The sequence below is a fragment of the Poecilia reticulata genome, linkage group LG3, assembly GCF_000633615.1.
Source record: "Poecilia reticulata strain Guanapo linkage group LG3, Guppy_female_1.0+MT, whole genome shotgun sequence".
In the NCBI taxonomy this organism is placed as follows: domain Eukaryota; kingdom Metazoa; phylum Chordata; class Actinopteri; order Cyprinodontiformes; family Poeciliidae; genus Poecilia; species Poecilia reticulata.
This window is the reverse complement of record NC_024333.1, coordinates 16,153,130-16,181,042: the sequence shown is the minus strand read 5'-3', so window position 1 is coordinate 16,181,042 and position 27,913 is coordinate 16,153,130. Positions and strand designations below refer to the sequence as shown.

Genomic DNA, 27,913 nt, shown 5'->3' with positions numbered 1-27,913 from the left:
TTTCAACAGTGATCGCTCACATGAAATGACATTTAGCTGAATGTTTACATCACTCGTACAGAAAGCCTGACAAAAGTCCACGTCCAGCTTCCTGCAGCGTTTAACCTGCCTCAAATGTCTCAGAGGCTTCAGGAGCAACAAATATTCAACCACACATCGCTGCCATCAAAGGAGTCACTGTCATAACAGGGATTTCCCCAGCAGGTGCGCTTTTGTGGTGCGTTCAAGTACAATGGATTTAAGAAAAAAATGTGAAAAAAAAAAAAAAAAAAAAAAAAAAATTTATTGTAGCTGTGGCAATTTGGTATGAATACATAAACTACAACATTGTCCATTTTAAATGATTTATTGTTATATTGAATAATCCTACTATGTATACTTTGCTTCATTTGCTTATTTCCTCTTCAATTCAAACTTCCATTGAGTTTTATTCTACCCCTTTTTGAAATACTTCAATATACTGTACATTGTTAAGTCAGTTCTTATACATTTTTTTGTTTGTTTTTCCATTATTGAAACATACTGAAATTACTGATCCATGACTGAACTGAGATACACGATTTTTGTGTCCTGATTACACCTCTTATCTTGTCAGAAGACCTTTACCCACCTCTGTAGCAGAATAGTGGTTCACCATCAAATACTTGTTCAATTTGTAACTAAAGTTTTACAACTGAGCTTCCACTGAAATTTAATGGTTCGATGACATAATCCACAGTCAAAAAGAAACTAAAGACCACCTTGCAAGTCTCCTTGTTAGAAGTAGATGGTGACAGGGTGCAGCACAAAACAAAACCTTCTCTTAAATTCTTTGTTCTAATTATATCCCCTGTGCCACGTCCCTTCCTCACACTCTCAAGGCCTATCATTCAGCTGAGGTGGTGCGGAAAGGATAGTCGAAATATAGCTCAAGGTCAGACGTGACCAGGCTTGGGTGGTGGTGGGAGCCAGGTCATTGCTCTGATGGAGAAACAGTGGGTGTTTTTTTTTTTTTTTTCTTCATACTCTGTTAGGTCTGAGGTGGAAAATGGCTGAAGGAGTGGGCTGGGTTTGGAAACAAGACCACTATTAAAAGCTGAGGCTTGACCCTGGGAGCAAACTGAGCAGCACTGCAGAAGAGAGAGGATATCGTTCAGGATGCCAGAACCGGCCAAAAAACCAGGTATGTTTCTTCATTTAGCTGCTTCATGAGACGCTCAACTTACAATAACTTAATGTCTTACATCACATTACATATGCTATTGCTACAGTCACACCAAATGTATGTGTGTGTGTGTTTTTTTAGGAAATTAAACAAAAAAGGAATACTATTTCAAAGCACAAAACATTTTGAAAATATTTGTATGAATTGGATAAAGAATGAGACAAATATAAAACTGCGTCATAAGTAAAAAATAAATGAGTTCAAATTGAAGGGCACTGACAATACACAGAGTACAACACAAGTATAACTTCTACATTATAATTTTAGTTTTGCTAATTACATTTGTTTCTTTTGTTTCATAATTCATACTGCTGATTTTAAGATTTAACGGTGCTCAGGTGGGAGCCAAAGGAAGCACACCAGGTGCAATAATGTGCCGCCAGGTTCAAAGTGCTTTCAGCAGGAAACAAGTCGGTCACTTCAGGAACTCTTGTCAACGCGCCCCCAGGTGGAGGCTTTGTATGAGATGAACTCCACACACTTGTCACATTTCTGACATGGCTGCATACACAAAATGATCCAGAGATCCAAAACCCCCAACAGGATTCCAGCCTGACAAATGATAGCCACAGTTTCCCCTTTGAGGGTGAGGATGAGCTGCTTGTTTGTGCTATCGGATGGCACAGTGGTGTCCAAATGGCTCACTTGTGTGTGGTAAGACCTGCAGTGTGAAGGATTTGAACAGCACAGAAACTGTTAGGATCATCTTGAGCCTGTAGTTATACTAATAGCTGTTATTAACACCCTGCGGTCTGTGTGATGCAGAAATCATTTGACAAGCAAAGCTAAATAAGGAATCCACCTGTTTTTTTTTGTTTTTTTTTTTAAACAATACTCATTCAGCTTCTATTATGCTAAAGAAATGCACCCACATTTACAAACTTAGGGAACATATTGATATTTTTCCCATGACCACATTAACTTAAAGTGTCTGTGATGTGAATAATTACGCACAACATCCTGGGCATCATGCTTTCACAGGATAGTATAAAAAATAAAATAAAAAATGTTAGCTTCCTTCACCAGTCAACTGTTAGTATGGTTCCCATGTTGTACCCAGTATAATTCGTATAAGAAAATATGATTATAAACATTGTCTGGGTAAAGATGCCGGCACACACACCCACACTCTCTGTGTCTCAGTCATTGTGACTGCCTCGTTTCTTTCAGATTGCCCCAGGGCAGCTGTGGCTACTTGTAGTAGCTGACCTTCAGCATGTGAATGGGTGGAAGACTGACCAAATATAGCAAAAAGCACTTTCTAGTCCTTTGGACTAGGTGAGAAGTTATCCAAGTAAATGCCATGGACCATTTATTTAACTCCGAACAGGGATAATTCAAAACACAGCTGAAGACTACTAAGGCATTTATTATATTTGCAAAAACAAAAACTGTATGAATTTAAAATTAATGCAGATTCTTTAAAACACTATTATTTTATGTTAATCTGAAATTATTTTTCCAGTGTATAACTTAGAAAATAAAACAAAAATCCCTCATTTGCAAATATGAAAAATAGGGAATTAATCTGCAGATGATGAGGTCTCATAGCAAGTTAATGAACAGAAAGGGCTTTAAAAATGCCTGTTCAAAGTGCATTACAATTCCAACTCTACAATGAAATTCATGGAAAGATAACGTGCAGTGGAAAGTATTTTGACAATCCCTGTGGAAACCAAACTAGACATCCTTGAACACGGCTTGTGTTAGAGACTTCTTAAGAAGTGTGCATCTCTATGTGACATGCGAGTAACAAAACAGCGACACAGGGAGAACATGTGACGCAAGTAACCTCAAATACGGAGAGGAAATGTGGTGTGTCGTACCATCCAAAGCCACTATTGCAGTTTATAAGATGCCTTTAAGCAAGCATGTGGATCTGTGGAACACACCAGTGAAATTTATGACACTTGTCAGGTTGGAGATATTTCGAAAGATAAAAGACACACTATGGTGTGTAATGGTTTTCACTACTCCATTACAGAAAGATCCACCCAACCATCCAATCATCCACTGGAGTTTAGGTTCCTACTTTTTAGATGGTAACACCCTTCTAATATGTTGCGATGACTGGAAACCATCAAAAAATAATTACTGTTTTATTAATATGCCTTGCTGGAAAATGACAGTCTTATACGGTTGTATTTTATTATAATTTTTTATTAATTTGTCAGATTTTATTCTTTTCGTATGTATTGTTTGGTCCACATTGTACTCCTATGCTGAATTGTTCCACATTTAAATCTGTAAATAGCATCTGTATCTATGTAACACATACATACAGCTCAGGATTCCAGGCACACCACGCTGTGTGTTAAACACCTCCACCGTCAGAGCTTTCAGTCGCACTATTTTTAGACCCCTTTTAAAGACGACAACTGTTTGCCAGCAACAACTTTTCCAAACAGGGACAAAGCAGGAACTTTAACAGATGGCGTATTACGCAGGCACAGCGAGAAGACCTTTACGAGGAAATATCATGGTCAGGGTATCATTCTTTCTGTAGGTCACTACAGACACTTAGCATTGCAATTGGTGCTCTAACATCAGTTGTTTTTACCATAATGGGTTTCTGATAAATATTATATGAGTCAAAATATTTATGACTCATTTTTGATTGTGAGTCATAAATATTTTGATTTATGACTCACAATCAAAGTATTTAAGCCCATAGACTTAAGGGACAGCCTTATTTTCACCTTCAATCTGAAAAATTGTTGGTCACCATAATTTAACATCAACTGCATTTCTCTTTTTATATCAGTGGTAATTTCAGTGGCATCATTTTTGGGTATTTCATTTTAAAAAAATGTCACATCTTCGTTGAGAGTTAGAATAAAGCATCCAGTTTTTCTGCTTAGTGCTTGTGTTGCAATAGTTGGATTTCTGAAACGTGGGATGGAAATCAAGAAGGTTTACGCTTGTGTGGGTGTATGTGCAACCAGAATGAATTAGTTCTTTTAAATAGGAATAAATGAGGAAGAACTAATATTAAAACTGGTCACTAAACTGGACACAAAACTACAACAAAGGCAAAGATAACAATGTAGAGATCTGACAAAGAGAAATGCTGCAACAAATTTAGGGAGAAATTCAAGACAAAAGACGACAGATGTAGGAAAAATAAGATGGATGTTCTGATGTGAACATTTCATTCTTCACATTCTTCAGCACTAAAGCAAGAAAGACCAAATTTTTTTTGCATCAACAACGCCCCTTAGTTGGACACCACACAAGAATAATAATAAAAAAAAAAAGTTCTGTCCATGTGATATTTTGAGACCAAGCTGTAAGAATGTCTAAACCAGGGCCATAAGAACAAAATCACATTTTGGTGGACATTGTGACAACACAAGGAAGGCAGCAAGAAGAGAGAGAATTTTGTTCATGTAGCCCAGGGAGAGAGATGTACATGTTTTCATGTGCAACCTTTCACTAGCAACCCAAAATAAACCCTAAGGTATGCAGGCAGATTCGGGTCACTTTAATAGGACGCAACACTGATGCATTGTTTTGAACAACTAGACATGCACATTTTTTTTATTCTGTTGTTTATAATGAGGCCTTTCATTCATTGGCTCCTACAACGGCTCCGAAGCCCTTAATCTCGGCTTTCCCCCTGCGAAACGAGATCAACATAAAAGGAAGCTCAATATCTCTTTGGCAGTGACACTACGATTGATTAATCACCACTCAGCAAAAGAACGAAGAGCTGAGCTCCCTGATCGAAAAGATCGCACTCACTTCTTTACACTTCAGAGTGTACTTTGACTCCAATGTTTTTAGTTTCAGCATTTTCCAAGAAACCAAAGACTCAGGAGGCAGAGGAAGGCTCCTGTGTGGTTTTCGAAGCCGAGACAGAGAAGTCTGAAGCTAAAGTGAAATGGCAGTGCAGCTCAAAGGACATCGCCAGCGGCAATAAATATGCAATCACAGCCGCTGGAAGCAAGCACTGCCTCACCATAAAAGACATCACCGTGGAAGATGCCAATGTCTATGCTGTGATTGCTGGTGGTTCGAAGGTCAAGTTTGAGCTGCGGGTCGTATCAAAGCCAGGTGGGAGACTTTGATGCTGCAGCTGTGCATTTGAGGCCTCTGATCACTCATCCACAGCTCGTGTAGTCGTCACCGAGCACAAAGCACAGCGCTCGATTTAGAAAACCACTGAGGCAGTAAACACTTGATGCACTGCATGCGCTTGATGTTACCATGATTCTACGTCCTCTGATCAAATCTCTGAAGCAGCCTGAAGTGTTTTTTTGTTGTTGGTTTTTGAAGAGTTAGCAGGACATGTTGAGAAATTAACAACTTTTATCTCCACTGAAGCTTTTCAACCAAAAAATTAAAAGCCGAGCTTTGATCAGAGTGAAAGCTACAAACCTTCTAAAAAAAAAAAAAAAAAAAAATGGTAGCTCAAAAACTGGGTTTAGAACTAGGAAAAAAAATGCAGCAGCACTCACCTCACATTCAAAATCGGAGCTTTGCTTTACACCATAATGAAACAATTAATTAGCAGTTTTGAGAAACAGCTTAGGCCTAGAGTAAAAACAGTACTTCTTTAACACTCCACGTGTTATTAAATAGTTGATTATCCTTATTCATTGTACATAAAAACACAAATTTCAAAGTGAAGAAACCAGATGTGCAAGTAATAATAGCTTTTTCCTCCAGATGAATGTAATAAACTAATGATGAGTGTTTTCTATACGCTACTCCGCTGTTCATTAAAATATCTGTGGTTTGAGAAAAAGCTCCTAGTGTTTATTTTCCCATTTGTTTAGAAAATTCCAAACAGCCCTTTCACATGTGCCAATTGTGTTTCATTTCTTCCAGGATATTAGCACTGCATTTTCCCAGGTTTTAATTAGTGTCACTGACTAACATTGCACCAGTGGACTGTCACTGCAACGTACTTAGGATGTTTATATTTTATTAGGTGAACACAAATGTCTTGAAGAAAACCAGCTGCCGCCACGTTCGCTCTTCCTGCACGGTGACCTGGACACCAGCACATTATTTCCTCATGAGTAGCCACCACTCAATAGGCCCTGAGCACCGTCATGACAGGCCACTGATAGCATGTGGAAAAGTTAGCCTGCCACTTAGATAATATAAGACAAAAGAAATATTTAGAACTTAAAATGTTCAGCGCCGAATAAATACTAACTTCCCAGGCAGAATGTTTACTTCCACTGCTTTTTAATCTCTTTTGCTGTGCTTTTGATGCCACCAAAAATAAAATCAACGCAGAGGTTCCAGCTGAGGCCCCGGCTGGTGAAACTGGGAAAGCTGACCAGGCTTCGGTTCCACCTCCTGCAGCTTCCACGCAGGGAGAAACCTCTGCTCCAAAACCCGACGCTCAGCCAGCTGAGGGTGAGTTACTGGGTAACCATCATCAGGCTCCCATTGCATTTTACATTGAAACATTTCAAATGTTTTCAGATTTCTATGCAAGATTTTCTTCATATTTGAGTGCAAAAATAGTGTATGTTATTATATGAGAAAACAAAACTAGTTTGTTTATTTCCAGCAACTTTAACATCTTCTTAAAATATAGACCACATTAGCCGACATTTAAACGCGGATCTTTGTCATGCATGTTGTTCATTTTTAATTTCCTTTCACTTTGTTTGTTAATTAACTTGACCTTGGTTTGGATTGGATTTTTTTTTAGATGCTCACCCTCCAGACACCAGACAGGACTTGACTGGACTCTTTACAGAGAAACCTCAGTGTGGAGAAGTCACTGTGGGTGAGTGGATGTGATGCACCAGACTTTGTTTTGAAGCAAAGCTTAATTCAATGTTTCGTGTTTTTAGTTTTACCAAGTAGACAAAGTTCAGTATGGATGAAGAAAAACAGAAATAGAAGAAATAGACAGATGCTGGTCTCTCATTGCAGTGTTGCAAGTGTTTCAGTCCATTACTGAATCAGACATGCTAAATTAAATTGCTGTAAAAGAAACAGACCAATGTTGTATTTATAATTTGTTGAAAAACAATATAACACAATATGAACTCAAATTTCTCATTATTTTTCATTTCCTCTTCTTTACATTTCCACATCTTCACCCAGCTGTTTGAAGCAGCATTAAGAAATTACAGAACACATCACTATAAGTAGAAATAAAAAAATAAAAATAAAAAATCCTGCTAACTTTCAGAACTTCATCATTGCTGTATGTGTATTTTTCTTGTACGAAGGTGAAAATATCACATTTGTGGCTAAAGTAAATGCTGAATCACTTCTGAAGAAACCCAGCGTGAAATGGTTCAAAGGGAAGTGGATGGACTTGGCCAGCAAGTCTGGAAAACACCTGCAGCTGAAGGAAACGTATGACCGCAACACCAAGGTAAACTGAAGGCATACAAAGAAACACGCTGATTGTTCGTCATTTCAGTGTTGATTGGTCTCATTTGTTAACATTTATTAGCCATAAGAATTTGTTGAAAACAAGTATAAAACTACTAGAGGCAGCATACTGTATTTGTAAACTCTGTACTTTTTTTTTTTGCCAAAGTTAGGCAAGCTCTTTCTTCAGACACATGTGCTAATCACATACTGAACTGCATATGGGACTCTCTGTATTAACAAAGCAAAGTTGCAAAAGTTTTTGATTGTTTTGTTGAGTGATATAGTTCAGTATTTGTGTTCTTGCACCTTGTATGGTCACTATCTGTCGTTTCAGGTGTACACATTTGAGATGCAAATCATTGCTGCTAAGCCCAACTTTGCTGGAGGTTACAGATGTGAGGTTTCATCCAAGGACAAGTTTGACAGCTGCAATTTTGACCTTGCCGTACATGGTGCGTGTTGTGTATGCTTTGCTTTGCATGTATTATGATTAAAGATGTTTCGATCAGTTTGGGATCTGCTCGTTTCAGAGGCCCGAGCTCCTGAAGGTCTGGATATAAGAGCGGCTTTTAGACGCACGTAAGTGACTCAGAATACATAAAAAGTGTTTATTTACATCAAATTATAAAGCTTGAATTAAGGATCTGTGGATCTCTTGCTGAATTTGAGCTAATATTGTGTTCTAATGTTTGAAAAAAAAAATAATTTGATATTTTAATTCTAATTTGAGAAAAATTATAAACTTTAAAGTCAAACACGAAACATCTTAGAGTTTTATTCCTACTACTGATGTTATGCTAAAGAGATAAGACAAAAGTATGTTGATGTCTTACTAAACTATTAATGCTTTGCTGGCTAAATAGAAAAAAAAATGTTTATGTCTTATCAATGTATTATCTGATGTAAGAGAAAAAGAAGAATTTTTTCTTGAAAAGTAACACCGATTTCAAAGGAAAAATTAAAGTTTTTTTTGTTTTTTTTTAAAGAAAATAACCAATGCTGTGGTTTATCTAACCAGAAATTATTTCAGTGTCAAATAGCCCTTGCATAGGTGCTAGAAAGAATAGCTTCCTGCATGACTTTGTAGTTGTACTTGAAATTAAAGCCTAGAAGTAAAATAATTATTTTCCTGACAGACTTCAAGTCAAGAGCTTCATATTAAGCAGCGCAAGTACTGAGTGTAAAAATGCATTGGATTAATATAGCATGTGTGGTAAATAACTGTGAAAAATGCTAACTTATCAGGAGTGAAGGCGGTAAGAAGAGAAGTGGAACAACAACAAGGTAGTAGAGATTTGGTGCAACCACGGAGGCTCGTGGTCAAATTCTAAAGACTTGGATTGTTTAAAAACGGAGAAATCTGGACCAGGAATAGAGGCTGTCGCTCTCTTTCACGGACTGATTATTCTCTGCGTTCAAGCCAAACAATCCGGCGTTTTGGATTTCACAGCCGCCAGTTGACCGAGTTTTGAGACTGACCACAGGAGGAAGATCAACAGAGAGCTAAACCCAGAAGTTAAATACCAAAATTAACATGGTGTTAACCTTTAACTTCAAGATTTGGTCCTCCAACCATTAAATAGCTTGCAGCAGCACATGTCAGCTTCTTCTGATCCCCTCCTGAGTCTCAATCAAAACAGCCGAGCCAGCTGCCCAAGCAGCCATGTGGCCGAGTGAGATTTGACGGTGGTGTTATTGTACTGAAAGTGCAGGATGTGCTAAGACATTCAGGCTTTTCAGCAGCAGACCACCTCCAGGGGGGGGTTGCCTGCCTCACAGAGGAAGTGCAGCTACAGTGTGTTGTAACTTCACCACACAGAGCAGAGACTCACCTTCACGTGCTGTTGGATCAGAGCTTGGAGATTATCTCGTCTATGCCTCTGTTTTTTTTATCTTTCATCCCACTGATAAGAAACAAACACGCGCTAAGGTTGCCTGCTTTGCTTCACGACGACTGTTTTGTTTTGTCATTGCTTGGATTATGGCTGCAGCTTGGTGAGATGGTTTTGTGCTTTTAGGATGTGTAGAAGGTCTTGCTACATATCGCATTTTTTATGTCATGTTTTTCTCCCTACCGCCTCTTTTCCTTTCTTCGCCAGGCACCATGTGACCTCCCAAAGGAACAATCACCTACTGCAAGACATGACCAAATCATGAGTTGTTAGCAGCTGATGCTGACCAGTAAAGACAGGGTTCCTACACATTTTCCATTTCTAAATTCCAGCTGTTTACCGACTCATTTTAAAGCCTCCAAGATTGCGCAGAAAAGCCCTTTTATAAACCCAAACAGCGTGCATGTAAGACGGCAATATTTCAAGGTTGTCTTGTTTTGATCCTGTTTCATATTTAATATCTTGTGACGTAGAAATATTCATATCTCAAGCTTATTTAGCAGTGATAAGATTCTTATCTTTCCTTGACCTCCTTTCTCATGAGCTTATCAAATTGAGATAATTACATCTTAAGCTTTTTGTCATAACAGTTCAGTTACCTCAAGACATCAAAACACCAAGCTTGTTTTGTCCTGACAATAGTTTTACTGTCACGGTAACATGGCGTAATACGATTTAATGCTTTCTTGTTTTTACTGCCGTTCACTTGTTCAATTATCTGGAGCTGTCACACAGAAAGTTTCATTATCACACAATCCTGAGACCCCCAACTTAATTTGGTCATGGAAACAGTTTTCATTATATTATTATCTTAAAACACATAGATGTTTAATTTGGCAATTGCTCTTCATTCGTTTAACCCTTGTTCGTGCGAAGACTGAGGCAAACGTAGAGGACTGTGGCAAATGATACAGGTTTTACATGTGTGGGGTCGGTTAGACCCCATTTCTAGACACAAGGGTTAAATATTTAGCTCTTCATCTTGTTATTTATATGAAGTTTCAAAATCTCATTTTATCAAGATAACTGTATCTCAAACTTTAGTAACAGTATCATGATTTTTAATTATCTTGAGGTAACATGACCTCATTTTGAACCAATGCTGAGAAAACTACTGCTTAAGGGTTTTGTTGTTTGAACAGTTTCTATAAGATAGGAAGGCTGTGCATTTTCTTTGGAACTCTAACTGTTCTATTGTTTTGTTATTTTGAAATATCACAGCTAAAATTCACTCTTGATGAAATGGATCATTATATTAGCCCAGCAATCAATACATTGAGCTTGGCAGCTGGTTCAGCCTTCAGGAGGAAAATGTTTCCCATTGAAGTCCAAACAGGTTGCTGTATGTTATTTCATTCCTTAACATACTCATCCAGACCGGTAAAAGTTTAAAAGTAAACTCTATACTTTGTCATTCCTCTGAAGCATTTTCAAATTGGGAGAGACTTGTGATTGTAAAACCAACACCTAAAACCATTGTGTGGATCTCTGATAGAGCAAAACCACACATGGCTTTTTTAATTTTGCATAAAGCAAATGGAATATAAAGTGTTTCATTAGAAAGAAACATCTGCAGTGACATGTTTCTGTTCTTTGGAGAATCTAAATGATTAAGCCATATGCTACACTGTTGATGCGTTTTGATGTCTGCAGTAGCACAGATGGCAAAGACGATTCAGGAGAGCTGGACTTCAGTGCCCTATTAAAAAAGAGGTGAGGAAATAAACATTTTAAAAAGTTCTACCCAGAACAATGATTACTTTTTTTCGCTTTCATAAAAATGCCTGTTATTTTTTTCTTATTTTTATTCTTTCTGGATGATCCTCTGTCCACAGAGAGTAAGTCATTTCTACAATTGCAAACTATATCACACTATAGGAAACAAACTTATGATCACTAATAACAATTTCACTTAATCTCTCTACTGAAAGTCAGTCCATATAAAAATAAGTCTTAACATTATATTATAATAATAAAATCATTGCAAAATAAAAGCAAATGCAATATTAAACCTACTTGTTGCATGGCGTTAGCATGCGTTTGAGGTCCGACTCACGTTATTTGATTCCTAAATGTGTGCAGTTTGCTAAAGTGGAAAGAGAACCCCATCATTCCTAATTACATAATATTTGTATTTTTCTTAGTTGTCATAATGCAGCTGGTTCAAGGTTATGCTACACTTGGTGCACAAAACACAGCATTGCACTGGAGTTGACCGTCTTGTGCAGCTAGAACCTTTCATGCAATGTTTGCCAGCCCTCACATTCCCATCACTTCCAACTCTGTGCCACTGTGACAACTGTTAATTCCACGATTCGACCACCCATGTAAAGCTGTAATGGGATCCATGTCTGGGTTTAGTGACCTTCACTCACTACTGACTGACGGACTCTTGAGAAACACCTTGATAAAACTCCAGATCGCTGGCGATGCCATCATTTCTGCCCTCTCTGGTGCTTGTTCTCAACATGTCAGCTCCTTGCAAATCATATTGAAATTTTTCTATTATTTCTAAGTTTTTAGCATATTTTTTTTAACCATGATATTTTTAAATATTGAAGCTGATTTATCGTTTTAATGTATTTTGGACAAAAAAATGATACACCTTAGATTAACATAAGCACCCCTACTGGCACAAATCTAATTAGTCTTTTCAGTTGTAGCTTTTTGTTTGTGATTTACATTTCAAAGTCTTTGCTTCATGCCTGATTTTAACAGTGTTACCTTACCCAATTGTCTCAGGTCCATCAAACCGGCACACATGAACACAGATCCTGATGTTGACGTGTGGAACATCCTCAGTCATGCTCCCCCTTCAGAATATGAAAAGATTGCTTTCCAGCACGGCATCACCGACCTGAGAGGGATGCTCAAGAGGCTTAAGAAGATGAAGAAGGAAGAAAAGAAGAGTGAAGGTCAGTATGCCGGGATTAAAACAGGCATTGCTTCATCCGAACCTGGAAAAACTTGAAAGGCTGATTTTCATTTGCTATTTATATTTAGCATTCCTCAAAAAGCTGGATCCTGCATACCAGGTGTTAAAGGGCCAAAAAATAAAGCTGGGAGTCGAGGTTGCCAATGAAGATGTGGAGGTGAAGTGGCTTAAGAATGGACAAGAAATCCAAAAGTCTGGAAGGTATGAACTTACTTGCATATGATAAGGAAGTTCTGCACCCATTTATCACTATGTACTTAACTATGAATGTTCACTTCGCTCCCCTGCATCTGGATCATGATGAAATATCCTTTCAATACATCTTCAGCAAGTAAGTATCCGAGTTTTGGTGAAAAATTGATTTAAAACAATGCCGTCTTTTTGTGCTACGAAAATATTCTTGTTTTTCCAAAGGTATATCTTTGAGAGCATTGGAAACATGCGCTACCTTACCATTAACCACTGCTCCTTAGCGGATGATGCAGCTTACACATGTGTCATTGGAGAGGAGAAATGCACAACAGAGCTCTTTGTTAAAGGTAATGAACAGTCAGAGGCAGTTTGGATCAAATCAACATGCAATTAAACTTTATGTTTCTCGTCTGTTTTGTCTTCAGAGCCTCCTGTTACAATCGTAAAAAATCTGGAGGATCAGATGGTGATGAAGGGCGAGCGGGTAGAGTTAGAGTGCGAAGTATCAGAAGAAGGAGCCAATGTGAAATGGTGAGATGTTATTCTATACACTACGGTTTTAGTAGTTTAAGATTCATGCTTATGAATCATGGCTAAAAAGTAAAAAAAAAAAACAACAACCATGTTAATCATAATTGCCAAAATAAAATCTGTTTTCCCACTAAAGGTGTAATGATAAAAAAAAAACATATTATTCAAAAGCAGACAGAAATGTTTCCACAATCAAATCAGATGAGATTTACTCCAGTGTGCCTTATTTTTATTGACTCTTAATGATTACATGTTTAGATCCCTTAAACAACTTTCATAAACAATAAATGTAAATGTCAGAGGTCTTGAGTTAAATTGGCTAAATTGTAAATGGATAAAGGGAAACAAAACACAGAAGAAGCTCAAAAATACCTCAAACACAGTGAATTGACATTACTAATGAATGATAATGTATTTCTTGTCCAGGGAGAAAGACGGGGTTGAACTAACCAGAGATGAATCCCTGAAATATCGCTTCAAGAAAGATGGCTGCAAGCATGTGCTGATCATTAACGAAGCCACCAAAGAAGACGGTGGACACTACAAGGTCAAAACAAATGGAGGAGAGTCTGTAGCTGAACTGCTGGTGCAGGGTGAGTGTCATGCTTTGGCTGTTTCTTCTGTCAGTGATGAATTGTCCAAATTCTCATCCCATCACAGCTAGGCCAGTAGTTGTGCAGCCTTGTCATTCTTGGCAGGTTGACTTTGTGTAGCTTATGTAGATCCGCGCAGGTTCCGGCACCACGAGTATGTCAGCTAAAGTTAGAAGACGTACATGTGTATCACCTGAAAGGCAGAGCTCCATTCAGTACTTGCTGGTTCTCTTTCTCGGTTTTGAGTTGTTGGATTGGAAGTGAAAAGGAAGAATGTGACCTCGTTTATGGCATTATTTACTGACATTTTATCCCAGTTGGTGATTCAGATGTTAAGTTTCCATCCTGCATTAAAAATAGTTTGAGACAATTTAAACCTCTAGATACAAATATACTCCGTCGAGTTCCACCCATGACTTCAGTTCATCTCCTTTTAAACTTCAAACTTTGAATACATGCTTGACTTCATAAATATTTTCACATTTTTGTTTTCCTTAAAGTCAAATTTTAGTACAGTTGTTGTACTGCGGATAGCTTTCCCTTTATATTCCTAATTTAAATCTGTTCTGATGTCCCAGGAGTTTTTGTGTATAATATGAAGCCCAGTAGCTGCTCCTGCTGTTTATATGCCTTGTTAATTAAACTCTAACCTGCCAAGAATGACCAGCTGCTACACTGAGACAGGGATCAACACCTCAGTCCATGGCAGAGTTTCTATTATAGCGCCATTCCCACCATATCTGTTTATTCGGCCTGGGCAGTATGCTGACTAGCATAGCCTTTGAATTTCACAGTGGGCAATATCTCCCATGCTTTTTCCATCAAAAGTGTAAAGGCCTTGATGATTTTCATTCTGAGCTCCTTAAACTTGTGTTTCTTTTTTTTCTTCTGACTGCACAGAGAAAGAACTAGAGATCTACCAGAGCATTGCGGACCTCACGGTAAAGGCAAAGGATCAGGCGGTGTTCAAATGCGAAGTGTCGGATGAGAATGTGAAGGGAACTTGGTACAAGAACGGTGTTGAAGTCAAACCCAATGCCAGGACAAACATCTCCCATATTGGAAGGTGATGATACTAAATTTGCTAAATTATGCACATGTTATGTAATTGGATCCCGTGTCCAATGACATGATTTTCTGTTTAAACACACAGAATCCACAAACTGACCATTGATGAAGTGAAACCTGAAGACGAGGGAGACTATACTTTTGTGCCAGATGGCTATGCTTTCAACCTTTCTGCTAAACTCAATTTCTTGGGTAATAATTATTTTTTAAGCTTGGAAACTTCAAAGTCATCATTTGATCCTCACAAGCCAAATGTTTAAATAATTTCTCCTTTATGTTTGATCTTTCAGAGGTGAAGATTGATTTTGTGCCTCGCCAAGGTACACCATTGCAAACATATACTCTTGCACAGCAAAGGAAAATAAAAGTCAGACCCCATTATAACCATATGCATTACTTTTGAAGATCCTCCCAAGATCCACCTTGACTGCATGGGCCGCACTTCTGATTCAACAATCATAGTGGTCGCTGGAAACAAACTGCGTCTGGATGTTCCAATCACTGGAGATCCTGCTCCCACAGTGATCTGGACCAAAGGAGAGAAGGTAAAAGAGATGTAACACCTGGTGTTGTTAATATTCTGACAGAAGCCATCTGTCCAGAGAGCTGTAGGTAAGAGCTGGCATCTGAGACCTGCTGAGAAAGCAGTTTGTCATTCTACAATCCTGCAATTTAAGATGCAAACAAGAAAGCCCAAGCGCGTTCTAACATATTTATTATAAGCTCAAAGGCTGCTAATCGCTGTTAAAAACAGTTGTATTTTCACGTATTTGTTTTTGCAACAAGCATGCTGTGCCCCACTAATGTCAGGGAAACTAATGCATTGGCTTTTTTTTTTTACCCAGCAGAATGATCAGAGTGCTACTATTATCTAAAAGCAATAATCTTAGGTGAATCAGAGGTTTCTCACCCTCCCTGTTATCAGCTTTTACTGCTTTGCTGTCCTTAACTGTAGGCTAGTTCTGTAAAACCTGGTGGGGAAGGAAAAGCAGGGCACTCAGCCTGTTGGACCCTAAATGATGGAGAGGTAAGTGTATAATTATATATCTATATCTATATTTTGTTTTGACTTATTTGGTACAAGTCTGCATGACGCCAGCATTGAGCTTCAATATTGATAATCTCTTTGAAAAGAAAGAATCAAATTTCCAAAAAAGTTTTAATGCAAGAAAGATGTTAGTTATGAGAAAATCCATTATATGTGAATTAGTTAACTTTTTATGTTTAGAATATTTCATTAAAACCAATTTTGAATTTGACACCAGGCTCCTCACAATCTAAGGAGAATAGAAAAAAGTGGGGGAAGTGTTTCATACAACTATATAATTGTCATGTTTTTTAAATAAGTAATCTCCTTTATGTATATTTTAAATGTAAAAATGATTTTTATCTCTTGACTTTAATTCTAATATTTTATGTTCATCAAGATGGTTGAATTATTTTTCTATTTGGTATGTGATCAATGGATTGTGATGATGCTAAACTGAAAATATAAAAAGTTGGAAAAGTAAACAAGTTAAAACTGAGCCTTGTGGACTGCCATAGATAATTTCTTCTTTTCAATTATTAATGAAATATTTATGAAAAATCATAATATTTCATGTGAAGTATAATGAAAGCAGGCTAAAACCTGGGCTTGTTCAACAATAAGTAATAATAAAAACTTCTTAATATTATTTCAGTTTTTGCTTTTGTGGTTTAAATTGTTTTAAACCACAAAAAGCTTTTTTGAAAATTTGATTCTTGTTGTCTCACCAGTAATATTACTAATCTACAGACCCAGGAAGAAAAAACCATCATCATTGTAAACAGCTAGTTTTAAGAATGCTATAAAATTGTACTAAGAATCTAAAGAACTAATGTTTCAACACTACCACTTTGCTGTTTAACTATGAAAAATATTATAAAAGTACATCTAAAATATAGATGGTATTTTTATGTTTTTGTTCAGTTTTATGCACCAGTCAAACAGCATGATACCAACAGCATGCATTATCTTTGATTAAGGTAAGCCTGTGTACTGAAGCCTCTCAGACAAAGATGACAGGAGATGGAACAGTAAGTATGCTTTGCAAAGTGGCAAAGTGCAAAGTTATACAGTAACAAAATGGGAAATAAAAAGTTTAATTCTGTTTTATATTTATTAAAATACCCTAAAACCTTGTCTTATCACACGTTCCTGTTGTCCAACACTGATCTAAAGAAGTCAGTGAAGTTTGATGAAGAGGTTTTTGTTTGTTTGTTTTTGGTTCATTTTATCAGCTTCATCAGGACAAGACTGGAAAATGTGAATGAATAACAATAAAACTACTGACATAAATACGCTGAATCTGTGCTGAAATTAGTTTTAGAATATGAAAGTTGGGTTGCACCATGGTACAGTTGTTAGCAATGTTGCCTTGCAGCAAAAAGCTACTGGGTTCAAATCCAACCCTGGCATCTTTCTGGATGGAGTTTGCATGTGTGGGCTCTTTTTGGGTCCTCTGACTCCATACCAAAAACGTGACTGCTAGGTTGACTGATCCAAGTTGTCCGAATTTACCCTGGGATGGTCTGTTGACCACACCATATCCTGCCTCTTGCCCAAATACTACTGGCAAGAGTCACCCTCCTACATCTCCCCAACCCACACCTGCAATGATAAGTAAGTATAGATGATTGAGAAATTGCATAGTCATGTTTACCAAGTGGCTCACCTCAGTGTCTATCTCTTTGACAATATCCAAAAATCCTTACATAAGGACAATCACCTCAGCTCAAGCAAGTTGTAGTTAGTTGTTTGCCAACTGTTTTACATAAAAGTATTACACCACAACATCAGGCCTGGGTTTTTGCAAAATGAGTTGACTCATTTTTAATGATTAGGTCATCACAGAAGGAGACGGCAGGGTCCACGTGGAATCCACCAAAGGCCACTGCATCTTCACTATCGAGGGCGCCGAGAGACAGGATGAGGGGATCTACTCTGTCGTTGTTCGAAACCCAGCAGGGGAAGACACAGCTGATATCAGTGTCAAGGTTGTTGGTAAGACAAAGATACTCTGCTCCTTGATAAAGATAACCTGAACTTTTAGAACAAGCATGTTCTAACTACGTTACTGTCTTAAACACATAGATGTTCCAGATCCTCCCCAGGCTCCTAAAATTCTCAGCGTTGGGGAGGATTCCTGCATTGTTCAGTGGGAGCCCCCTCTTTTCAATGGCGGAGACCCAATCATTGGTAATACTAGTAAATTGTTGAAATTTGCCAGTTTATGTAACAAATTTTATTCCATGTCATTCCGATACATTTTGGAAAGATAGACTTCCAATATATGCACCTCTTTTTCTCCTGAGACTCAGAAGAAAAGTTTTTTTTTTTCTTCATACTTTAAGTATTAAGGTTGAAAGAAACACATTGCAAAACCTTTTTTCTTTCATTAAAAAAATATTTCGTTTATCAAATGTCTCTTACACTGGACATCTGGTCTTGCTTACAATTTATCTTTACTTTGCTTAGCTTTTAACACTGATAAATTCCATTCATTTTCTAAATGCTTAAAACAGATTCCTACTTTTTAAAATTCATGTTTTGAAAAAATTGCATGAAAAAGTGCTCTTTGCACTTCGTCACATCCGCATGAGAGAAATGCGGCTTCTAGGAAAGACAAAGTCGTATTTCAGAAGCAATACCATAAACATTGTTGTCTTCCAAATACAATTGGCTCTTATGTTTTCATGGATTTCGAAGCGATCCTGAATTAAGAAGACGGTGGCTTGTAAATATTTGTCACGACAAGTTAAAGCTGGCCCTGCGCACAGCAAAGTTTGCAGCCTTCACTTAATTCCGGAACAGCTTCTTCAGCCTAAAACTAACGGGGGGAGACGGATGGTAAATAAATGAGCCGTCCCTGTGTTATTTCAGTGGAATCACTTCTGTATTCAGCTTGAAAGAGCAAGTGTATGGGAACAAGTGAGCAGACCACAGCCAGACAGCCGAGCAACTGATTGTGCCTACTAGCATAAGCTAAAGTTAATGTTAGCCATAACGTTTAAAGAAAGTAAACCTCACCTTCGTATCCATGAATGTATAACGAGGCATCTTAAAACATTTATCCAGCTTGTTTGTTGGGGCTTTGGTTCCCGCCTTACAAATTCGATTTACATCATTAGCTTGGGCAAGCCCTGCAAGCACTTAGTGTAAAATGCCATTTTCAATAGACCGGAAGTGACCGGCCGCTTTTCCCCGAACACGGAAGCAGACGTGCAACGAACCCTTTGCATGTCTGAAACACAGGTAAACATCAACATACTGTTACAAAATATATTTAATTTAGGATATTTTTGATTAAAATGCATTCTCTGAAGTAGACAGTGGCCCATAGCTGAGGCCTTTTCGTCTGGAGTCGTTTTTGATGAGGGCTTTTATTTTTATGCTGTATTTTTATGGCACCTTTATATCCGAAGATGTTTTTGCTAAGACTTTAAATTCTGATGGCTTTTTGTCTACGGTCTCACATCTGAGGCTGTTTTTGCTAATGTACTCCATAATGGACCAATCCATCAAAGTCGTCTTTGCTCAAAAAATGGGTGTAGTACAATGTTTTTGCCTGTACATAGACAGGAATATAATGTGCTGCTCTTGAATGCTAAGGTTATGTCGTGGAAAGGAAGAAACTGAGGAGCTACAGGTGGATGCGACTGAACTTTGACCCATACCCTGAAACAACCTTTGAGGCCAAGCGCATGATTGAAGGCATGCCATACGAGATGCGAGTCTACGCCGTCAACAGCATTGGCATGTCTCATCACAGTCCAGCCTCCCAACCATTCGTGCCAGTCGGTGAGTGTTTTTTAGGAATCTCACACCAAGTAAATTTCTTTTATTCAAATTACCTCATATGTTTACTAAATGTTTGTTGTTGGAAGTCTGTCATGAAGACAATTTTATTAAAACAGGAGGAACAAAACAGATTTCTCCAAATGTCGTACGATGGTTTTAGAAATCTTGTGTGTTCCTGCAGCAATATGTGCTGTGGTTAGATCAGACTCAGTTGAGTCCATGAGATGTTTTCTTTATTATACAGAGTTTACTCACTCGTGGTTACGAGAAGATGTTTATTTGTGTTACAAGAATATGGCCTCGTTTGTCTTAGCAACATCACACAGGGTGTTTGTGTACCCAATACAGGAATTAACACTGTGTAATGTTAACATTTCTGTGACTAATTCTATTAGAACCACTAAAATCATGAAGCTTTAACATGCACATGATTTCAGCTTACTCTCAGTTCCCCCTGAAATCCCTTGTATTGGTAATTTGAGTCATCATAGTGTATATGTTTATGTTTGCACATTATGGACAGTTAAAGACTCTTTATGTTACAAGGCAGATTCAACCAGGGGCTTGTGGTTGAAAGGCTCTCTATGTCCATCTATACAAGAGCAGTGCTGTTTATAATCGTACCTATCAAAACATTACTGACATTTTATTTTAAGATGCGTAGTCTGAGTAACTCCTTATTCAGAATCAGTCCAAGATTATTTTAGTTACTAAAGTAAAGACAGAGAAAAGACAAAAGGGATTGTTAGAGGCAATGAGAAGATGAACTCAGAAAACAGACAACGAAACACACGACAGACTTGATAAGCAGCCATACAGTCACTGGAAAAAATGATAAAACTTTAGCTTCCCAATGTAGCGGAGAAGAAGCCAGTGGAGGATTTGATGCTTGTGGAAGCCAAAGGAAGAAACCAACAGGGCCAAGAGCTCTTTAACTCCTGCAGCCAGGAGATTATCACCAGCAGCACCCCCTGCAGAGTTAGCCTTCAGTCTGGAGGTGGGAGATCCAGCTGACAATGAGGAGCCAGCAGGAGGGAGTGCACGTTTTCCTACAGAGAAGGAAGCAGTGGTCTCCGAGGAATCTGCTGCAGACAACATGTTTGGAGAAGGAATTATTGTCTTTAGGTGTAGTTTTGTCTTGTTGCTTTCATATTCAACCTGCCAAAGAATACAGGAGTGTTTGTGTTTTAAAATCCAGATGATGGTGATATTAAAATGTTAGCTGGACTACAAGAACATTCTTTCCATCTGAGTTTTATAGGTGATGGTGCCGGTTAAGGTTGTTCTGGTTCGTCAAGGATTTGATTATGTATCGAGCAGCGCATGAAAACAGGTTCCAGGTCATTGTATCCCCCTCTGCCTGTCTAGATCGGCTCAGCTGACAGAACAATAAAACTTTGAAAAAAAAACAAAAGAATCAGTTGATGCTAAGTTGGCCTTATGAGCCAGAAACATGCGAAGCTCAATTTAGCAATCTATCACATGCTTTGTCTGTTTCCCCTATCAATAATGCGCTTTCATCTTTTGCGTTTTGCCCAAATAAGAGGCCAAGCTGTTTCAAAGGGATGTAACAGTGGTTTGCTTTTGGCACCTCTGCAGTTAGAACATTGCGTGGGTTGTAACCAATGAACCAAGGTCTTTTTATGCACATCAAAATCATGTCATTTTATCCCCACTAGACGCGTAGCACAGCAGGCACTTAGACCTCAGTCTGACAGTGAACTGCAGGTCAGACAGAGAGCTCATATTTCTCTGCATGAAAGAAGGCGCCACTCACAGGCTTACAGGGTAACAGACTGTTAGATAACTGGTGTCCCACTTAAAAACAGGCTGGCTGAATCCACCCGCTGTGTGTAACCAGTGACTCGTTAACAGAGATGAAAATCATGTAAGTCAGTCGACACATGACTTTCACAGGTGCCCCTTTTTAAGGGGTTTTAATTTGAGACATATAAAGACATCAGTGGCCACATCTGGTGTAAATTCAAACTGCCTCATTTGCTCTCATTTTTACTTGCGTTTGTCTCTGATCACATTCAGTTTGAAAATAAAAACCAATATCCAAAAACTCACGCAACATCAAAATCATCAGACACCAAAAAGAAGAAATAATGATGATGCATTTGCAGTTTGTTCTCCAATGCTGCCATTTATAAAACAAATGTACGCTTTGTGTTGCACGCTCACCTGGTCACACACACGCACGTTAAGGCAACATTTTAGTCTTTAGTTCTCCTGTTCATTTTGATGTAAATAAACAAATAAGTAAATTCCAGTAAATTCAAGGGAGATTCAGACATTCAAACATGCCTGAATGCTCTGCAGGCACGTTAGTGGCGTCAATCAAGCTCGTCCACTTGTTTAGGTGTTCATTTAGTGCCTATGGCTTTAATTCTTTAACCGCCTAAGCAGGCTCTTTATCTACCCTCTGTCGCTCTCTCAGCCCCTACTAGCGAGCCCATCGGACTGCACGTTGAAGACATCAGCGACACTTCTATCACACTGAAGTGGCGAGCTCCGGAGAGGATCGGCGCTGCTAAGCTCGAGGGCTATGGGGTCGAGTACTGCAAGGAAGGCAGTAAGTGCTGCCACCTGCATGCTTCTGATAAGGGCAGCTTATTTTAGAGTTTATCTCCAGAATGGATTACTTGCAGCAAAATGGCGCCTGAGCTGCACAACTTGTTCAGCTCATGTTCATAAATAATATTTATCTATCTTAGCTGCTAAATAGCAGTGCAAACATGACAATTATGTGACTTTGACTTGTATTCCTCTACGGTGGCAGCTGATGAGTGGATTCCAGCCATCCAGGGTCTGACAGAGAGATCATCAATGACTATCAAGAACCTGACCACAGGAGACAAGCTGCTATTCAGAGTGCGGGCCTACAACATGGCCGGGCCCAGTTCTCCGGCTGTTCTGGCACAGCCTGTGACTATCAGGGAGATCATGCGTGAGTATTTCTGCAGCTGATTCTTATGACATCCCCGCTAGGCTTATTCAGTTTCTCATTTTGCTTCACGTAAGCGTAGTAACCAGGAATCTGTGGGGTGTTTGAGTTCTTCAGGGAGAAATTTAATCATTTCCAAAGCCTTCCAAAGCTACAGTATTTGTTTTTTTTCTGCTCAGTTTCTGTTTTTTATTTACACAACTACAAATAAATTTGCTGAGCACAGCCTTCCATCTGAGTTGATATTTTTATTGTGACTTACCAGACCTTTTCCTTTTCAATTAACTACTTCACTAATTTCAGAGATTTTTTTCTTGTTTTTTAATCCCATTGGTTAGTTGGACCTTTGGAAAAACAAAGGTATGAGTCTGATAGACATAAAAATACAGTGCACAGTATTATAAATGAGATATGAGGAGTATTTTAATGTTGAAGGGCAATATCCATAATCAATAATGAAGTTGGTCTTTTGTTTTCAACAGAGCGCCCAAAGATTTGGCTTCCACGAAATCTCCGTCAAACCCTCATCAAGAAAGTTGGAGAAACTGTTAACATTATGATCCCGTTCCAGGTGATTTACATTTAAATTTTACTATTATGTCAAAAAAACACAGTAAACACTTCCCCACCCAGACAGCTAGTAAAGACAATAAGAGTCACTGTCTAGTGTTATGATAAACTCTAGAGTCTAGATAATGTAATATTAGCTTGTCCGTGTCAGCATGGGGTGGACAATGACTTATTACATATCTATTGCACATTAGTGTGTGGGACACACTATGTTTCATGGTATATGTTATGGACATTAACATTGTACATTGTGAACTTTACATTTTGGAGTGGTGTACATTAATTCATCTGACTGCACTGAGATAAAAAATAAAAAGTCCCTGAATTCGGTGGTCCCTGCTGGAGGCTTTCAAGAAAGGTTGCAGGCTGATTGCAGTCTTTCATGATGCGTTCTGTCTTTATGAGATAGCTGGGGGGTGTAATTGTCCCAGATTGCTGAGAGTAATGTTCCAATGATCGTCTGAGCTCCTTTCCTCCCATTTTCCAGAGCTCTCCTCCCCTGAGCAGAGCAGCTGTCACACCTCATGATGGTTCAAACCTCAGAACACCTATAGAAACTCCCTTCATTCTGTAACGGTTGCAACAAAACAATGTTTTAGATTCAATTTTTAATCCTTGCTAGTATTTTGTTTTAACCAAACAACTATCACATATTAGGGGTCATTATTTTGTCAGTCTTTGTTAAATAATATTGTAATGCTTAGTTAAATGTGATTTAAAGCTTTACTTTGCTGCATTTTGAGCTCAGTCTTGTCTTTGTCTGCAGGGTAAACCCAGGCCTAAAGTTACTTGGAGTAAAGACGGGCAACCTCTGGACCCCTCAATCGCAAGCGTGAGGAACAGCGATTTCGATTCGATCTTCTTCATCCGAAAGACGGAGAGAAAGCACTCTGGGCAGTACGATCTCAAAGTGCAGATTGAGAACGTGGAAGACACGGCAAAAGTCACGCTGCAGATTGTTGGTGAGTTGGACTGCATTTAAAGTTTAGCCGGACTGAATTTCTGTAATTATTTCGTAGTCATTATAAAACGATATTTTCCCCGTAGATCTCCCAGGGCCACCAGAGGTCCTGAAGATCGCCGATGTGTGGGGGTTTAATGTGGCCCTGGAATGGAAGCAACCAAAGGACAATGGCAACTGTGAAATAAGTGGCTACACCGTTCAGAAAGCTGACAAGAAGACCATGGTGAGAATCTGTGCTCTTTGTTCTAATGACCGGGTTGAAAACATCAGAGTAAAGTTGAAATTAATATTTAGTCGTCTTATAATTAGATCTACAAAACATAAAACTTTTGTGTGTTCCTTACTCACATGGTGTTTTCCTGTTATTTACACCATTAATTTATTTAGTTGTGTCATATGAATGATCAAAAATGTCATTTATTTATTTGTTTGTTTGTCATAAAGGATATCACTGATCTCGCAGGGCCACCTGGTAATTAATACGATAAAATGTACAATAATTTTGGATGTTTAAAATCTAGCTCACATGTAATTGTCTCTAAGAGTCTCAATAGCGGGGGAAAACAAACACATTATTAAGACACCTAACAAACAAAACTAACAAGTATTCTGTAGTTTGGCTTTTGGTATCTTTTTATTAGAAAAGAAACATCAAAAAAAGACTCAGGTAGCAACAGAAAAAGAGAAATGACAGACTGACTCAAATACTACTTAAATAGAAAAACTACCACTTATTTCCTCGCAGAAAAAGGTTGAGAGAGAAAAAGAGAGAAAGACATTTATTCTTCAATTATCCAATGCCGAACATGCTGTCCACTTTGTCCATCAGCAATGATGAACCAGTTGGCAAAGGACTCCTACTGCCTCCGACCTCCACCTCAAGCTGCCAAGAACAATGTTACCCAGGAATGTCCTAATCTTATCCTCTCAGCCTTGACCCGGTCTCGATAGTCTGTGCAGTGACGCAGAGACATTGTTCGCCAGCCAGCATGGCGGTCAGCTCGCGTTTCACCGCAGTCATTATTAGATCAAATTAATTTTACTTGCAACACAATGAGCTTTTAGGTGGTGGTCATCGTGTTACCAATAAGTCTACCTGGTTCATGTCAGAGAGAAAAGCACTGAGGTCAAATGTGCTTTCAGGTTGCCTCGTATCCTGTTTCTATCCTGCATCTAAGAAACACCCTGTACCAAAACGCCTTCGGTTTCTGCTACAATATGAAGACAAGTGGAAGTTTTTCCCACATTTTTCAATAGGGTCAAGATATACTTTTGTCTTCTTCCGATTTCTCTTACTTTTGTTAGTTCAGTAGAAGAGAAGAACAAAATTAAAGCACATTTGAAACAATGCATCTCTAAAACTGCACATGCAAAGGACAGACAGATAAGAAGTGATGTTTTGGACTAATTTAGTTTTGTCAAACCTCATTGAAGCGTTTTATGTGATTCACATGAAGGAGTGGTTCACAGTCCATGATCACTACAGACGAACACACTGCGTGGTGTCCGACCTCATCATGGGGAATGAGTACATCTTCCGAGTGTTTTCCATCAACCTGGTGGGCCTCAGCCCGGAGCCACTCACCACAAAGGACAGCGTGTTCATCCAGAAATCAGGTCGGCTCTGTCTTATGACTCGGGGAAAATGATAGGAAGTACAAAGAGAACGCAAGAGAAGAAAAAAAAGTTACCTAATCTTTGTGTGTCTCGGCAGGTATCGACTACAAATCTCCCACATACAGGGAGCATGACTTCTCAGAGGCTCCCAAGTTCACACATCCTTTAGTGAGCCGGTCGATAATAGCAGGATACAACGCCACCCTCAGCTGTGCTGTGCGAGGAATACCAAAGGTATGCGTCTTCAAATTAGTTCACGAAAATTCAGGTTCTGTATTTGATAAAAAAAGGATGTTGGTAATTTCCTTTGAATTAATCTATTGCTTGAGCTTACGGACACAGCAGAAGTAATCTCTGGGTGCTTTATGAGACAATCAGATTCAATGTATATACATATGAAAAAGAAAAAAAAACTGTCCAATTCATTTTGATTCAGTCAAATTCACTTTAAATAAAATCCTGTCAAACACAGACTTAAATCAAATCCAACCAATTATAATTGGATTCGGTATGTAGCAAAAAGAGCAGTTTATCTAAGGAGATCAGCAGCTATTTTGGTGCTAAGCTGTGAGGAAAACAAATATACAAAAGCAAACGGAGTATTTTTTATGGATAGAAAGACAACTAAAATTAAAAAAAAAAATACAAAAATATTGCCGTTTTAGATTCAGGACACTGAAGTCAATATTCTGTCTAGCAGTAGCTTAAGGCCTAGTTCAGACCTGTGTGTAAATTTCATCATCTGTACCCGTCCAGTAGGGTTTGCTAGGGATTTCTACAGCTATCTGGTCCAAATACTTCTTCTTCCACAGCTTCCTGTTAAAGACGTGATTAAAATATTTTACAAACTTTTAGTTTTGACACTGAAACACCAAAACTACCCAATTCAAGGCATAGATATGAAGACCAAATAATTTTTATTCAAAATAACTTGAACTTGGCAACAGAAAAATATCTTAACAAATAGAATTCATAATAGATTAATAAATTACAATCTAATTCAAGCGAATTTACAACCAAACATAACCTGCAGTTAGATTGGACCAGTGATGGCTCAAAGTGTAAAAATGTCACGTGACTGTAATGTTTTGTTCTGCCTCATTAGCCCAAAGTGACCTGGTACAAAAACAAAATGGACATCTCCAATGAAGCCAAGTATCGCATGCTGTCTAAGCAAGGTATTCTGACGCTGGAGATCCGTAAGCCATGCCCCTTCGACGGCGGCGTCTACATGTGCAAAGCTGTCAACGACAAGGGCGAGGACGTGGTGGAGTGCAAACTGGAGGTCCGACGTAAGTGGCATGCTGGTTTCCATCCATGCAATGGTAACCTGCTTCTTTTTTTCTTTTTTTACAGAGTAATAGTATTTTGGTAACTTTCTCCAGAAAATAAAATATTTATAGTCATATTTGAATTATTAGAGTTTCTGCAACATCCTGTCTCAAATTTCCACATTACAAAAATACATGATTAAAGTTCTTGCACGTCTTTGGGTTAGGGTTAGGGCTTGCCAAAAATGTATTCAGAAAATTAGGACTATATTAAAAAAATAATAATAATATGGAACTAACAGTGAAAAACTGATATTTATCTGTAAAGGACAGCTGAATATTCTCAAATGTACTATTCTAAATATACCAGTTGATTAATTTTACTCCAAATCACCAAAAGTAACTTAATGCAGGTTTAATCTGTACATTTACATTCTTTTTTAGCACAAAAGGGCAAAGAAACAACCAGTTTAAATTGCTGATTGTTCAGTTTTGCAATTTTCTATGTAATCTCATACAATGCTAATATATTTTAATGAGTTAATTCATATTTATTTCTGATTTGCAGCTCAGATTGCTAAAGAAGAAAAGAAAGAGGCCAGTAAATGAGTTTTGTCTTTGAACGAAGAGGCGGTGAATCAATCTTCAGCAGGATGACGGCTGAGAACCACAAGATGCTTAAGTTACATCCCTAAAAGTGCTTAATCAATAATATCTTTGTCCTTTTTCATCCGCTGACATTTTGGGTTTCTTTCAGTGGCAGAATCGGTACACTAGTGTGTTACTTTGAAAGTAAGTCATAGTTTTATCTGAGTAGTTTCTGCTCTTTTCAATCTACAAGGATTGTGATTTCTGTGTTTAAAAAGCATATATGACTGATAATAAATATCAAGTCTTGGATGATGAAGTCTGGATAAGTGTGTGGATAAAACCATAAAAAACAAACCCAA

General features: G+C 38.3%; 1 protein-coding gene across 3 annotated transcripts; it reads left to right on the top strand.

The window, feature by feature from the left end:
- The first annotated feature begins 993 nt into the window (after positions 1 to 993).
- On the top strand, positions 994 to 27,913 carry mybpc3 (myosin binding protein C3). Of its 3 annotated transcripts, XM_008405163.2 has the most exons (32): positions 994 to 1,162; positions 4,991 to 5,260; positions 6,455 to 6,577; positions 6,879 to 6,956; positions 7,408 to 7,556; positions 7,893 to 8,010; positions 8,089 to 8,137; positions 11,104 to 11,163; positions 11,286 to 11,288; positions 12,193 to 12,365; positions 12,454 to 12,586; positions 12,714 to 12,716; positions 12,800 to 12,924; positions 13,003 to 13,108; positions 13,535 to 13,701; positions 14,602 to 14,767; positions 14,855 to 14,961; positions 15,060 to 15,089; positions 15,175 to 15,314; positions 15,725 to 15,796; positions 17,635 to 17,794; positions 17,885 to 17,989; positions 19,403 to 19,591; positions 22,035 to 22,169; positions 22,377 to 22,544; positions 23,024 to 23,112; positions 23,878 to 24,073; positions 24,159 to 24,298; positions 25,533 to 25,692; positions 25,790 to 25,926; positions 26,798 to 26,984; positions 27,532 to 27,913. In XM_008405163.2, the coding sequence occupies exons 1-32, from the start codon at positions 1,138 to 1,140 to the stop codon at positions 27,570 to 27,572; spliced, it is 3,804 nt and encodes a 1,267-aa protein (XP_008403385.1). In that variant the 5' UTR covers positions 994 to 1,137; the 3' UTR covers positions 27,573 to 27,913. The 3 variants fall into 3 exon arrangements, with proteins under 3 accessions (XP_008403385.1, XP_008403386.1, XP_008403387.1); XM_008405164.2 differs by lacking the exon at positions 15,725 to 15,796; XM_008405165.1 differs by lacking the exon at positions 4,991 to 5,260 and having other exon boundaries at positions 996 to 1,162.

Coding starts and splice junctions, on each gene's coding strand:
- mybpc3 (XM_008405163.2), top strand. CDS start 1,138: ATGCCAGAACCGGCCAAAAAACCAG. Junction 5,261..6,454: donor GCGGGTCGTATCAAAGCCAG/GTGGGAGACTTT, acceptor AAATCAACGCAG/AGGTTCCAGCTGAGGCCCCG. Junction 23,113..23,877: donor ACATTATGATCCCGTTCCAG/GTGATTTACATT, acceptor CTTTGTCTGCAG/GGTAAACCCAGGCCTAAAGT.